The sequence below is a fragment of the Danio rerio genome, chromosome 17, assembly GCF_049306965.1.
Source record: "Danio rerio strain Tuebingen ecotype United States chromosome 17, GRCz12tu, whole genome shotgun sequence".
Taxonomy (NCBI): Eukaryota; Metazoa; Chordata; class Actinopteri; order Cypriniformes; family Danionidae; genus Danio; species Danio rerio.
In genome coordinates this window covers 18684932-18699303 of record NC_133192.1, presented here as the reverse complement: position 1 = coordinate 18699303, position 14372 = coordinate 18684932, and the positions used below count along the sequence as shown (strand labels likewise).

The window sequence follows — 14372 nt, the reverse complement described above, 5'->3', positions numbered from 1 at the left end:
TATATATATATATATATATATATATATATATATATATATATATATATATATACAGTATATATAAAGAGACAGACAGATGTCAGACTGTTAACTCACTTTTATCATCATTTGCATGAAAGTGCAATTATTTACAGAGTAATAACAAGTATTTTAATATAACATTTTTAAAACTAGGATGATGGTTCAATATGAATAGAACAGATCCAAGAACTGTCCATCCCAGTCAAAACAGTCGAAGTTTTGCGGGTCTCATGCTGTCATTAGTCAAAATATCTTGACAAACCACACATAAAGGTCGTGGTTCATCAGCTGGTCCTGTCCACGTAAATCCTAAACTCAAATACTGATCATCATATCGTCGTCTTTTGGGTTTAAGCCCTGAACTTGAAGGCTTTTGTGGCGAGGGGGCGTGGCCGAGAGCCGTGGGAACGGAGTGAGGCCACCGCGTAAGTGGATACACCTGCGGTGCGCACCTGCCTCGGATCCCACGAAAGGAGCTCTGGATCATAAAAGGAGGAACGAGGACAGAGGAAGCCGAGAGAGCACCGGGCCCGGACATATTTTACTTTTGCTTTCAGTTTGACGGCAGTCTCCGTTAGTATTTTAGGTTGTATTAGCAGGCATATACCTGTATTGGCGGGCTTGCCAAACAGAAGCGAATTCACAGCTATGGCCTTCTTGGTAAAAAGGTTTTCTTATTATTTTTTTTGCTTTGTTTTATTAAAACGTTTAAATATAATAAAAAATACATATAATAATTAAACTTAATTATATTTTTATTATATTATATTTTTTCCCCCGCCTTCCCTGACATTCTCTGGCGCCCCCCAGGGGAGGCGCGCCTCACACTTTGAAAACCCCTGAGCTAAGCTATGTTGAGCTGCGGCCCTAAGAATGGAGTTTGAAACCACTGGTTTAAGTGTTGTTCATAGTGAGTTGTGTTTGCAATAATCTTGTGATATAAGTCAACAACACTCAGCCGAAAACATAACCACTCTTCCTTATGAGCGTTTGGCTGTATTTTAAAGTGCCATCTGCGGTTAAAAACTAAGCTCAGCATCGATTCAAGAGAGAAAACCAATGCATTTTGAAGATTTTCCACCACAGCTCTACTATTTATTTTTTGTGGTATTGTTTTATAAAATACAAATTTCAGTAAATCACATTAGATTAAAATACATTTAATAAATGAACATAAATTGATAAAAAATATAAAAAATATAAAAAATAGAGTCTCCATCTTGTAATCTGTAAAAAAAAAAAAAAAAAAAAAAAAAAAGAGTGAAGTGTTATAAGTCAAAGCCTGCAAGAAATGCCTCCCTCTCTTCCATGTCCGACAAGTTTTTGCTATCAGCCATGGCAATTCCACTAATTTCTGCACTCCCTGTGGAAAAAATTAACAATTTCGAGAAAATAAACATGTTGATTTCAGAACGAAGCAGACAGATAGGTCAGTGATAAACATTGCAATGAAATATTTATTCAGGATATGATAGTAACTCAAAGTAAACAAAATTAAGATGGAAGTTAAAGCCTGAAACTGAACGGCTACTGAATATGTTCAGAAACCATTTTATCTCCTGCAAAGATGTGATGTCACTGTACGCTCTGCCACATACTGTCCCTAAAGATGTTCTTCTTTTTCTGTCACCGTTTCCTGTTACTTAAAGGTTTTGCACACATGATGATGGCGGATCAAGGTATGCCACACTCCTTCACTGTTGCTCTGTTGTGGTTGGTTATATGTTGCATGCCTGAATTGACTGAATTGCTGTGCACTGTAATTCTGAATCTTAAATGCATAGATGTGGACTCTGCTTTGACCGTTTCTTCATATATCTCTCCATGCTTTCCTTCTGTGGACACTCTTCGTCTCTCTGTTGCCTATCATCTCCTTTCTCAAGCCAAGGGCAAAGGTACAGAACCATTTTCTTCCTCAAGTTGTGCTATCTTGGTGTTTACCATCTTAGTTTTTAGTACTTTTCCTTTTGCTAGCTGCTCTCCATTAATGATTGGATCAAGAGTATGATGAGTAAATGATAGTTAAATGAAGGGAAATACAAAAAGGTGTTCTGAATCTGAATGGCTTATAATCCAATATATATTTGTATCAATGGTCTGTTTCAGTATTGTGAGGGTTCATCTCAAGACCTGCTGTGCTTGTTGTGGTTTGGATCTTGCATGTGAGATTTTAAGAATGTTGTTTGTTCAGGTGTCGGAATGATTTCTGCTTTTTTTTTTTTTTGGAAAGAACAGAAGAGAATGAAAGTACTGTGATATTTCTGTCCAGCTGCAGCAGTACATGCGTGCTGTCATGCTATTTCATTGCTGCCTTCTCAAGGGAGGCTTGTAGATAGGCTCGATTTAGCCATGACTTGCTGCTGGGCTGAGCCTCTCCCTGTTGTAGCACATGTCCTTCCTTCATTGCACACAAACCAATATTTCAGTATGTTTCGGAGAGGCCAAATAACTTCATTCTGTAACAAAAAGGGCCTGCACGGGGCTGGATATTTTTGCAAGACTTCGAATGCAATCACCAAGGTGCAATCATACACTAGTATACTAGTTGACTTATTTATGCTTCCCTGTTTGTTTAGGGTGTTTTTCTCTGTGTTTTTTTATTCTTTCCCTGTAGACATATTGGTGCAGACCTGAGTACGCTTACTAAAGCTTCAGAGTTGGTTTGTTTTGTTGGTGTAGAATGTGAAAACCTATGGCTATGCTTGTTTTTTTTGGGAATTGATTGATTGATTGCAGTGAGCGATTTTTATGAAAACATGAATGCAAAATTTTTTCAACTTTTTTAACATCTTGTTTGTAATATTATGTTGGTTACTGTGGCTTTTTTGGAGGGTTGAACAGTTGAAGTCAGAATTATTAGCCACCCCTGAATTATTAGCCCCCTGTTTATTTGTTTACCCCAATTTCCGATTAATGGCGAGGAGATTTTTTTAAACACATTTCTAAACATAATAGTTTTAATAATTCATTTCTAATAATTGATTTATTTTATTCTAGCCATGATGACAGTAAATTATATTTTACTAAATATTTTTCAAGATTCTTCTATACCTTTAGGCTTAAAAGGTTAATTAGGTTAACTAGTCAGGTTAGGTTAATTAAGCAATTTATTGTATAACATTGGTTTGCTATCAAAAAAATCTATAGCTTAAAGGGGCTAATAATTTTTACCTTAAATTTTTTTATAAAAAAATAAAAACTGCTTTTATTCTAGCTGAAAAAAATAAATAAATAAGACTTTCTCCAGAAGAAAAAATATTATCAGACATACTGTAAAAATTCCTTTGCTCTGTTGAACATCATTTAAGAAATATTCAAAAAATAACAAAAAAAATCTAAAATCAAATGGGGGGCTAATAACTCTGACTACAACTGTATATCACAGTAAGAATGCATTGAATTGGATACTGGAGTACAAACTTTGTTTACTATAGGATAAATTGTAATGTTCCTTATTTTTTTCCCTGGACCACAACACTCCCCCCCCCCCCCCCCTCACCAAAAAAAATAAAATAAATAAAAAACATCTTTAAATTAGGATTATATAAAACCTTAAAAATAGGCTTCCCTTTAAATTTTGAACAGGACAATATTTGGAGATAAAACAATTTGATTTTGGAAATTACCAATTACACTGCAGAAATGTGCAACAATGGGAATCTAGAAGTGTTTATTTGAGAGATGTATCAAATTTTCCGCCACCGAACATTTATCGGCCAAAAATATGTTATGTCATTTAATGGACCCTCTAGTTTTTCTGGGTTCAGTCATTCACACAAGACTGGTTTTGTAGTACAGGGCCACTAACATTTCTTAGTCATTTTGAGTATACATGTCTGCTAAATGAATACTTGATTTGAGATTTTTTTTAACTTCCCTGTGTCGGATTCAGACCACAATTGTTTTGTCAGCATGATGGCTATTGTTTCAGATTAATATATTATAATTACACCTAAATTCTTGTCTTGCTGTTGGCAGGAAACATGTCAAGCAACGTGTTGCATCCTGACAAGTTATTACTTGTCAGTCTCAAATAATCTATGTAATTTCATTGAGAAGGTGGAAGCAAGGATATAAAACATAGAGGAATCACCGGTTCCACTAACCAGGCTTTTTGCTGACATACTGAACATATGAAGAATTTTGCCAGTAACACTTTAAAATAGTGGTCCATTAGTTAATGTATTTAGTTACTATCATGAGCAACCAATTATAAATACATTTATATTAGTATTTATTAATCTTTGTTAATGTTAGTTCATGTTAACAAGCACAACTTAATATATTTATTTATTATAATTATTAAATGCCTTACAAGATTATTCGTCCTTAATGTTAGTAAATACATAAACTAATAGTCCATTATTCTAAAGAATTATTCTTTTGCCTACACTCTGTTTGCAGATGAATGCAGAAGTTGGTGATCAAGCCAAATGCGTAATACAGTAAAGCGTCCAGTCTTCAATCGCATAAATGCTGAAATGAATTAAAACGAATCCGGGCATATGCTGCGATTTTACTTGCCAACCTAGTTTTCTCTCTCAACCCAATTTAAGTGCTAAGTCAGAGCGCAGTCAGCAAGAACCTGGCAGACAGACAATACAGTATAGCCAGTCAGATGCATTAGCGCGTATTTGCCTGCATCGCATCAAAAGCGGTGGCATTGTAGCGATGTCTCCAACACTGTCTGTCTACCGCCCTGCGTTAAATCCCTCCGCTAGACAGGGGGACATTATTACAAATCAGCCTGGCTGTGCGCCCAAGTTAAGACGACAAGGGCTTCCATTTAGGAGCCTATTTGCATCTCCGTCTAGCTGAAAGATACTACGAAATGTTTATTCATCTGCATTTGTTTCTAACCCGTCTTCTCTTTGTACAGCACGCAAATCTTGAAACGTTCCTTTTTAAAATTTCTTTCCTCAGAAACCTCCTGCAGTTACACCTCTGGAAGGTTTTCCTAATTGTGGTGCTTTGTAATGTTTGACAGTGTTGTGTCTGCGGTTCAGTAGATGGTGGAAGCGAGAGGGAGCAGCTGTTTTTTTTTTTTTTTTGGGTTGCCCAGAGCTTGTAGCTCATGTCTGCGTATCTCAAGGCTCTCTCGGACGCCATTCTTGTAGTCAATCATATCAGTCAGCACTCTGTTCTCCTCTCTGGCACAGGCATATGTCAGAAAACAGCAGAACGTCAGAGGACAAAGATGAAGAAGGCTCTCTAGGGAACTTCCTGTCTCTCGTTGTTTTTGATATTGTCCTCTTTCTTTCCATCTGTTGGTTTAACTGTGATGTAACTTCCTTTTTTTTGTTCCCAGATGAACATTTTGGTGCTCAGAGATTGTTCTTTTATGGTTTGGGAATTATAATTTCTCTTTGAGGTCCTGTATCTGCTTTAAGGATATCAGAAAATTGGGAGCCCCCTTTGTGGCATCTATTAAGATTTCTTTTGAAGGTGACTTACGTGAGATGATCATAGAGTTCTGATGTACGTCTCATTGAATTAAGTCAAATGAAAGTTTTGGGATTTCCAGAAGTCTTCTTTATGATGAGAAGTTGCTTGTTATAGTTCTCATTTGTGGATTGCTGAACTGTTACTTTCTCATCAAAGGGATAGTGTACCCGGTATACTCACTTAAGTGGTTTAAACATTTATAAATATATTTATTCTGAAGAACATATTCATAAATTATTTCATAAATAACATATTCTGAAGAATATTGGGTCAAAGCAGCAATTGAGATCCCTTGTTTATGATAAAACCCTATATAAGTCAATGATTTTTCCAACCATCTTTAGCATATCTTCGTTTGTATTCAACATAAGAAAGAAACTAAAACCAGTTTAGATCAAGTTGCGGAAGATTACATTTATTAGAGAATTTCATTTTTGGGTGAATTGTCCATTTTAAGGCTGCAAAAATGTTTTGATAATTAATTAATCAATGAAACTATAAGTAAAGCAATCAATTGAGTAATCCTGAGTATGGAGTTTAGATTGTTCAGCTTTATCGCTCTTAAAAGTCCTGGGTTATTCCAGCCCAAATGTAGGTAAAATATGGCAAACCCAGACACTAGGTAACTTTTTTTAAATGACATTTATAAACTAACTTTAAACATATGGTTGAGTTTGTTCATATTTCACCCAGATATGGCCTGATAAAGAGATTTGTACAGTAATAAACAATTGTATACAATTGCATGTAGTGCAATTTTTATTAGAACAACATTATAATAACATTATAATAAGTAAATTGTCTAATGTGTTCATTGAGTTGCATAGAAAGTTTTATGACATTGTTTGCCAGATGTTTCAGACCCCTTTTATATGTTTTTCTCCAAAAAAGAAGCAAAAAAATATTTTAAAAGTATTTTTATATATTTATAAAGTCTAAATAAACAAAGGAATGTGTATTTAAAATGATTATGGTTGGGTGTTGAAAGGGTTTTATTCTACCAAAAGACTGCATCAGTTTTATAAATATTCTAATTTACATTCAATGTTGCACACTTTTTAATATTCCAACTAGGGTTGGGCGATGTTGAACAAATTGGCATCGTACGATGTCTAATGAGAAACATTGCGATGGACGATGACATCATCATCAGAGGCAGCGGTGAAGTTATTAATTATGAACAATTATTAATTCATAACGAATTAATAATTTGTAGCCTACCGTTTCAACTACCTGACCCGCTTAATCTTTGTTTTACCCATAACCAAATAATAAATAAAAAAAGATGAGTTGCACACAAATTACCACCTGTCAATCACTTTTTTCGTGGGACTCTGGCATGAATAGGCAGAGTGATCTGTGTCGTTATAATAGCGTCGACAAATTTTTTTGGTAAAAAAGGTGCACAACCAACAGTATCTGAGGTTTTCACTAAAATTACTTAGTACAAGCATGAAAGCGAAAGATTGAAGCAGTGTACTGACGCTCTGACGCATTACCTGATAGATTCAAAAGACCGAAGAGTTGTTAGATAGAGACAAGATTAATTAAACATCACGATACAGACAGCCATCCAGCGGTACATCCTTGATAAACTGTCTGACATGCACTGCTCTCAGGTTTTTTGTGCTCAAAGCACCCACTGACTGCTTGGAGCTAAGACGTGTGTGTCTGTGTGTGTGTGTGTCTGTGTGTGTCTGTGTGTGTGTGTGTCTGTGTGTGTGTCTGTGTGTGTCTGTCTGTCTGTCTGTCTGTCTGTCTGTCTGTGTGTCAGTCTGTGGTCACGTGATGTGCGGTTTTCAGTGGTATAGTGTGGAAGGAGGGTTTTTAGAAATGCTAGATGAAATTCCAGTGTGGATGTGGACCGTTTTAAAATGGCATTTTAGAACTAAAACAAAGGTGTATAAACAGTGCCTAAGTGTGTATTTTTCGGGAATGGGTTGCTGCTGCGATTGGGGGCAGGGGATCGTGATGCCGGCTCAGCATAGTGATGTCTATTGGCCATCAGCGATTGGATGATGGCATAGTTTATTGACCCAACCCTAATTCTAATCCTAATACTGAACATCTGGTAGTTTTTCCACTGACGAAAAATAATGTCCACTTACTGCAAATAAAAACGATTTTTTTACATGTAGTCTATATATACCACTGTTTGCACTGCTATTGAATACTGTTTATGTAAATGTTTTAATAAAATTATACTGTTTGAATGATAGGCATTGCCGCTGACTTGCTAATCATAAATGAGTAAATATATGCATAGCTGTTTACATTCTAAAAGGCCTAAAATTCAAAGCAGATTACATGCAGATAATTTATTATTGGCTCTTTGTTTCAATTCCTCATTCATATTTTAATGGAGTATGTGTCTGATTTTTGGAGATATTTCTGCTTCAAATTGAAGTTTTTTTAAGGAGAAAAGGAGACTTTAGCTGAAGTCGCCATTTCCTCTTCTATGAGAAACAATTGTGATAATTTGATTGCCTAATGGTAGTACGCTTTTGTATTATACCCATCTTTGCTTTGTTTGCTGTAGAGCTTTTCGGATATCACAGTAAATGGAAATTCTAAGAGATATTTCCTTTTATTGTCAATAGACACAATTCAGTCTGATTCTTCTGCTCTTCTTAAATCATTTGCAAAAATATTCATTGTAATAAAATTGAGTCAATATGAGACTGCAAATATTGTTCGCTTTGCACAGCGGTTATATTGGTTACTGTGGCTCTGGTCCAGACCACCCAGAGATTTTTTTTGTAAGGCATTTGGCAAGTGTGCCAGTCTTTGATAGATATTAGTTGGTACAGGAGACAGTAAATGAGTTGACCTTTTCAGATGGTAGTGGAGAGTCTGCCTTGTTTCAGAATGGAGGGGAACAGAAATACTGTAGCTCACACTATGCTGATGAACTCACATGCAAGGTAATGAATTGCGGTGCCATTATGCAAATACTATGCTAATTATCTAATCAGATTTGATTCCATTAGGGATGTACCCAGCTTTCTAACCTTGAGAATGCTGGGACTGATAAGCTCACTCTTTTTACAAAATACACTCATTTTTTTTTCTTTTTTATATTTTCTTGCTTTTTGCAATTTTTCTTACATTTCTTGTAAGAAAAGTGTTTGGACAGATATCAACCCATATGAAACAAACTGTTGTTGTACCCTTGTAAGTCTCAAAAATTCTTCGAAAGCTCCAATTATAATTAATATAGAATCTGGTTCAATCGGAATGTCTAATGTATGTGAAAAACTTGAAATATTTTGTTCCAGAAACTCTGTAATTTGGGACACATAGGATAGGAATGAGACAGGTTGGAATCTAAAAAACTGACATTTGTCACACAATGGCGACACTTCTAGAAAATATTTAATTTAATTTACACTTGGACTAATGAGATTTTTTTAAATCTCAGTATTACCATCCTAAAACAAAACCGTTCCTTTTCAAACCATTGATTTAGACTATTGAGGAGTCTCGTTTTAAATATAGTCTCACATTTACACTTTATTTGCTGTAACACAAAGCCTGTTTCTCCAAGTGTGGTGATTTTTGTGGCACTGAACAGCTTTCATTCTCCATTACCACACATCTGAAAGCAGGTCTCCCTGATGGTGTGGTGACACATTTTGTGTGTGTGTGTGTGTGTGTGTGTGTGTGTGTGTGTGTGTGTGTGTGTGTGTGTGTGTGTGTGTGTGTGTGCGCGTGTGCGTGTGTGCGTGTGTGCGTGTGTGTGTGTGTGTGTGTGAGGAAGATAGTGAAATCTTTATCACATGTTTGGGAGGCCTGTAATAACATTTGCTCTACTAATCCATTGGTCACTTGCTGAACAAACCCATCTAACCAGAATTCCTGTTTTATTGATCTACAGTTTACACTTATGGTTAATTGTACCAATGCAATGAGCCTAAATGAGGCTACATTTAAATTAAATGGACCCCAATTGCTTTCTTAATTAAATCAACTTAACAACATTAAAACAACAACAACATTTTAAGTCAAAAACAGTTTTTGGAAGAGATGAATGTTTATGAATACAGGTTGCAGCATGCACTCTAAAAAATGCTTGGTTGTTACCAAAGTCACTTTAAGGCAAGTCATTTTATTAAGTGGCCATCTTTGTAATGCTTTTCAGGCAGTATGCTCGTGCATTCTGTTTGAATGGGGAAACTTTAAATTCTCATAATTTGCTTGCCAAGCTTGGTATTAAAATTCATATTGGGAATCACCAATAAAATAAAACAACAACTGAACTGTCTCTTTAGTTTCATTTCTAAACGTTTGAATCACATAAAATCTGCAGAAGCTCACGTCTGGTCCGAGGCCCTCCCCTCCCCCTTCAGTCTATAGTTGATCGTTGATTGGCTCCTGTACTAGAAGGTGGGGCTTCATTCGCCATATTTATTGTTACACTTTTCCCCAAAACTTTACGAATAACATGTCTAGTGTATTCTATAGTCTTTGTTTTAACGCAACATTCAGTCAAATATGAACAAACCCATTTGCTAAATTGCAAAATTTAGATTACAACAGTCTAGTATATATATATATATATCTCAGATTCACAAGTCTCATTAGTGTATAAATCACACTATATATAAAAAGTAGGCTTTCAGTAGCCCTAAATAAAACAAGATGTCTATAAATATTAGAACAGAAATGGAAAATAAAATTGAAAAAAAAAAAAAAAAAGATATACAAATAAAAAAATACTTTTCAAACTACCTTTAAAAATAAAACCTGCCAGGGAACATTTTAATCAAACTTATTTAAATTTGTAGTAGATGATGGGCGTGGGGTGGCAAGACGCAGCAGAAACTCAATACTCATGCTTGTGTGCGTTTCTCTCTCAGCTCAGAAATGATGCTTTTTTTTAATTCAAGATGTTCTTGTGCGTCAACATATAGTAGGAATGCAAGTGACATAGTGTTAGAATACCCATATTTAACAGTCTAAAGTGAAGGTACACATTGGTGGAAGAATTTCTTTTTATGACAGCAGCCAAAATTAGTGTGCTGGCGTCAATACCATTAATTAACAACAAAAGACTAAATTAAAAACCTAAAACTAAAGAAACCCAAAGAATAACCTTTTTTCAGACACATTAAATATTAGATTATCCCTATAAAACCAAAGCTAAAAATCAATACAAAATTCAAAACAACAATCATATATTTAACATATTTATTTGATTGCAAGTAAATAAATACAAATGCCCAAAATGCTTCCAAATTACTAAATCTTTAACAAAAATTAAAGCAAAAAAAAAAAAAAAAAAAAATCAAAACTACAATAGTTACTCAGTGATGTTAAAATAGCAATATTGGGAAAAGTCTTAAAAGTACTGACATTACTTTCTCATTCTGCACAAGTTTCTATTCACTTTGTGAATTTGTGCGTGTTTAGCTTGATTGATATTATTGCATTATAGTAAGTTACATTGGAACAGTGTTTCAGTTACAGCACATTTCAGAAAAATTAAAAAGCATCACTACTCATTTTCAATAAAATGCATGTTATGGGAAACAGGCCAGCCTGGTGTTACTTGGTGTTTTATATTTGATGCTGTCCATAGTTTGTATTTTTTTTTTTTTTACATATATTTTTTTTGTTAAATGTCATGCACTGAAGCCTCCTCAGGCCTCATCAGTGCAGGAAGAGCTCTTAGAAGAGGCTGATTGAGGCTGTCTGCTGATCAGAGAGAGCGATGGCCTCTCTTGTGTAATCAGGAGCGCCGCACAGGGCGTCCTCCAACAGAATAACCTCATCACCTCCCCCAGCGTGACACCCCCCCTCTCCAAACGCTGAAACCGAGACAGCAGAGCCCTCACCACCCCTCTGTTTCCACCTCCCAAAGGCTCTTTCTTCAGCGCAACAGTGAAAAGAGCATCGATCACACTGACGCACACAAACAAAGATAAAGTGAAGCATAACTCGCTCCCCGTCCACCCATCTGAATGCAGTTATGCCCATTATTATCTATAGTTTACCTGAGTCACACCTCACATAATAAAGTTCCCCAGAAATCAAGATTAAAGTTTTATTTTTGGGGATTTCGTATCAGTATGTTTGAAGCTAAGCATATAAGCGAACAGTTTTTCTCTTCTGCCAGTGTAAATCAACGATTCTTAGGAAGTCACCTCATACTTCAGTTTCTCATCAAATATTCCGACTAAGGCTGGGACACAACTAAAAAGAAACAAAACTGAAACTCATAACCTATAACTTCAGCCAGACAGAATCTGTGGATGTTTTTTTTACTATGTCTGTGCAGAATTTTGTCAAAAATCTGCAGATTAATGTGTGAATGATTTTGGAAGTACCGTAAAACGTAATTTATTAACTTGTTCATTTTCTTTTCGGCTTAGTCCCTTTATTAATTAGGACACCCCTACCCCTTCACGTGGGCTCTCAATATGAGGGGTAAGGGGAAGAACAAAGGGTTAGAATTGGGATAGAATTGGGATTTTTGTAAATCTACCAAAGGCCGATGTATACATTTCTGCAAATAATAATATCGACTAACCCAGTGGATCTCAACCACATTGGACCACCAGCATTACACATTTTGCATGTCTTCTTTGTCTGCCACACCCTTTTCAGATTTTGTGGTCTTTGGTAATGAGCTGATCATCTGAATCAAGTGTGCTTGGTTAGGGAGACAAAAATGTGCCGTACTAGTGGTCCTCCAGGAATGTGGTTGAGAAACACTGGACTAACCCACACACCTCCTTCCCTAATATTATATATATATATATATATATATATATATATATATATATATATATATATATATATATATATATATATATATATATATATATATTATTATTATTATTATTATTATTATTTATTTTTATTTTTTTTAAAGCAAACTAGAAGAGACCTTATGTGCTATTTTTTGGGTCTCGTTTTACCTGGTTTCTGGAACCATCTATCGCCAAACTCGGACTCTGGGTTCTGTTCCACTCTGCGTTTCAAGTACCACCCCGTAGCCTTCGTTTTACACATAAAATGCAGACATATATACCTCACAATCACATATTTCTCGGTTCTTTAAATTAAATAAAATTAATTAAATAGATTAATACAAATATAATAATGGAAAAAATAACAGGGATGGAAAATATCATTGGAAATCAAATAATCTAACTTATTTTTTTTTTACTTTTCAAAACCTTGAAAATAAGGGTTATGCGGTGGCACAGTAGGTACTGGTGTCATCTCACAGCAAGAACGTCGCTGGTTTGAGCCTCAGCTGGGTCGGTTGGCATTTCTATGTGGAGGAAGCATTTCTACCCGTGTTTGCATGGGTTTCCTCCAGGTGCTCCTGTTTCTCCCACAGTCCAAAGGCATGCGCTATAGTTTAATTGGCCGTATATGTGAATGAGCGTGAATGGGTGTTTCTTAGTAATGGGTTGCAGCTGAAAGGGTGTCCGCTGTGTAAAACATATGCTGGAACAGTTGGAGGTTCATTCCGCTGTGGATCCCTGATTAATAAAGTGACTAAGCTGAAGGAAAACGAATGAATGAATATTTGATTTTTAATATATTTGTCAAGGGAATATTTCTTATTTTTAGGGGTGTGAACCTACACTAGTCTCACGATTATTATGTCATTGATTCGGTTCAATTTGATATCTGGGTGCATCACGGTGCATTGATGATGCTTTCCAAACATAATTAGATTTTTTTTTCACAACACTACATATATATATATAATTTATATATTTTTTTAATTAAAATCTATAAATATATTAATATTTATATTATATTTGTAATAAAATTTTGTCCTTTAATACAAGCAGTAAGATATATGAACTGCACCTTTAATTTGACCTGCTCAAAGAAAACACTCTTTTTTTTTTTATGTATCAAGTATTGCGTACAATACATGCACAGAAGACAAAACGAGCATTTATAGCAAATAAACTAATGTAAATATTATCCCGCTTGTTTTTTTAAACGCTGCCTTATACCCCTATGATTGGTCCTTGTCTTCTTCACCCGTTCAACATAAAGAGCTGTGTTTGGCTTTAGAAATGAAAGCGATGTTCAACGATGAGTCTAGATCCACAAGTGACGATTTAACTGCCGAGAGGAGAGAAAAAGTTACCTCACAAATAGGCTAACGCAGCGAGTTAAATGTCCAAAATGTGTGTGAGAGAGGCAGAGATGGATTTTTACAGCATCTCTCCTTAGTAGTGAAATAGCAGCATAATTATGAACATAATTATCTACCTTTTAAGTAGTAGGTGCACTTTATTTAGTCGCCCTCGCCTCCTTTGCTATAGTATTCTACTGCGACATCACGCATATAGGAAATAAATGACGTCAGTACTTAATAACCGGTTATGATCTATTACTGATCCGATATCGACTTGTCCTCATCTGCATCGCGGTGCACTGAAGAAACAATTAATTTTGACACCCCTACTTATTTTCATTTAGTTTAAATTAAAAACTACAAAATATTAAATAAAATATTAATGGAAGAAAAGAAAAATTCTGAATACTCTGAAGAAATATATTTAACTAAATCAGAAAAATCCCAAAAACGCACACCAAATTACCCTCTCTCCAAATGCTGAAATAGAGACAGCAGAGCCCTCAATTCCCAATGGCTTTTTCTTCAGTGCAACACCAAAAAGACCATCAATCACACCCGATGCACACGCAAACAAACAAAAAATGAAGCATTACCTCCCTTCCCGTCCACCCATCTGAATGCAGTTATGCTCATAATTGCCTCCAATTTCCCTGAGTCACACCTGACATATTAAGCTACTGTACACAACGATTTCCTTTCTGGTCCCCGGAGGGAACAAGTGCCATTTGATTATGGCTAAATGTGATTATTGTCCTCTTGCCTCGTGGCGGTCTTTTGTCCAAAACAAGAG

The 14372-nt window shown here is 35.5% G+C and overlaps 1 protein-coding gene across 25 annotated transcripts in view; it reads left to right on the top strand.

Annotated features, from left to right (window-relative positions):
* The window catches only part of nrxn3a (neurexin 3a), a 546951-nt gene that overhangs the window by 16474 nt on the left and 516105 nt on the right, over window positions 1-14372 (top strand). For 16 of the 25 annotated variants that reach the window (XR_002455904.3, XM_021467201.3, XM_021467198.3 and 13 more), the window contains 2 exons: window positions 1671-1700; window positions 1905-1916. Coding sequence is in view for 24 of the 25 variants with exons in the window: in XM_021467201.3 (XP_021322876.1) it covers window positions 1671-1700; window positions 1905-1916 (42 nt within the window). In the remaining variant the exon portion in view is untranslated. The remainder of the gene's footprint in view (window positions 1-1670; window positions 1701-1904; window positions 1917-14372) is intronic. The other 9 variants (XM_073927387.1, XM_073927388.1, XM_073927382.1 and 6 more) reach the window with 1 other exon arrangement.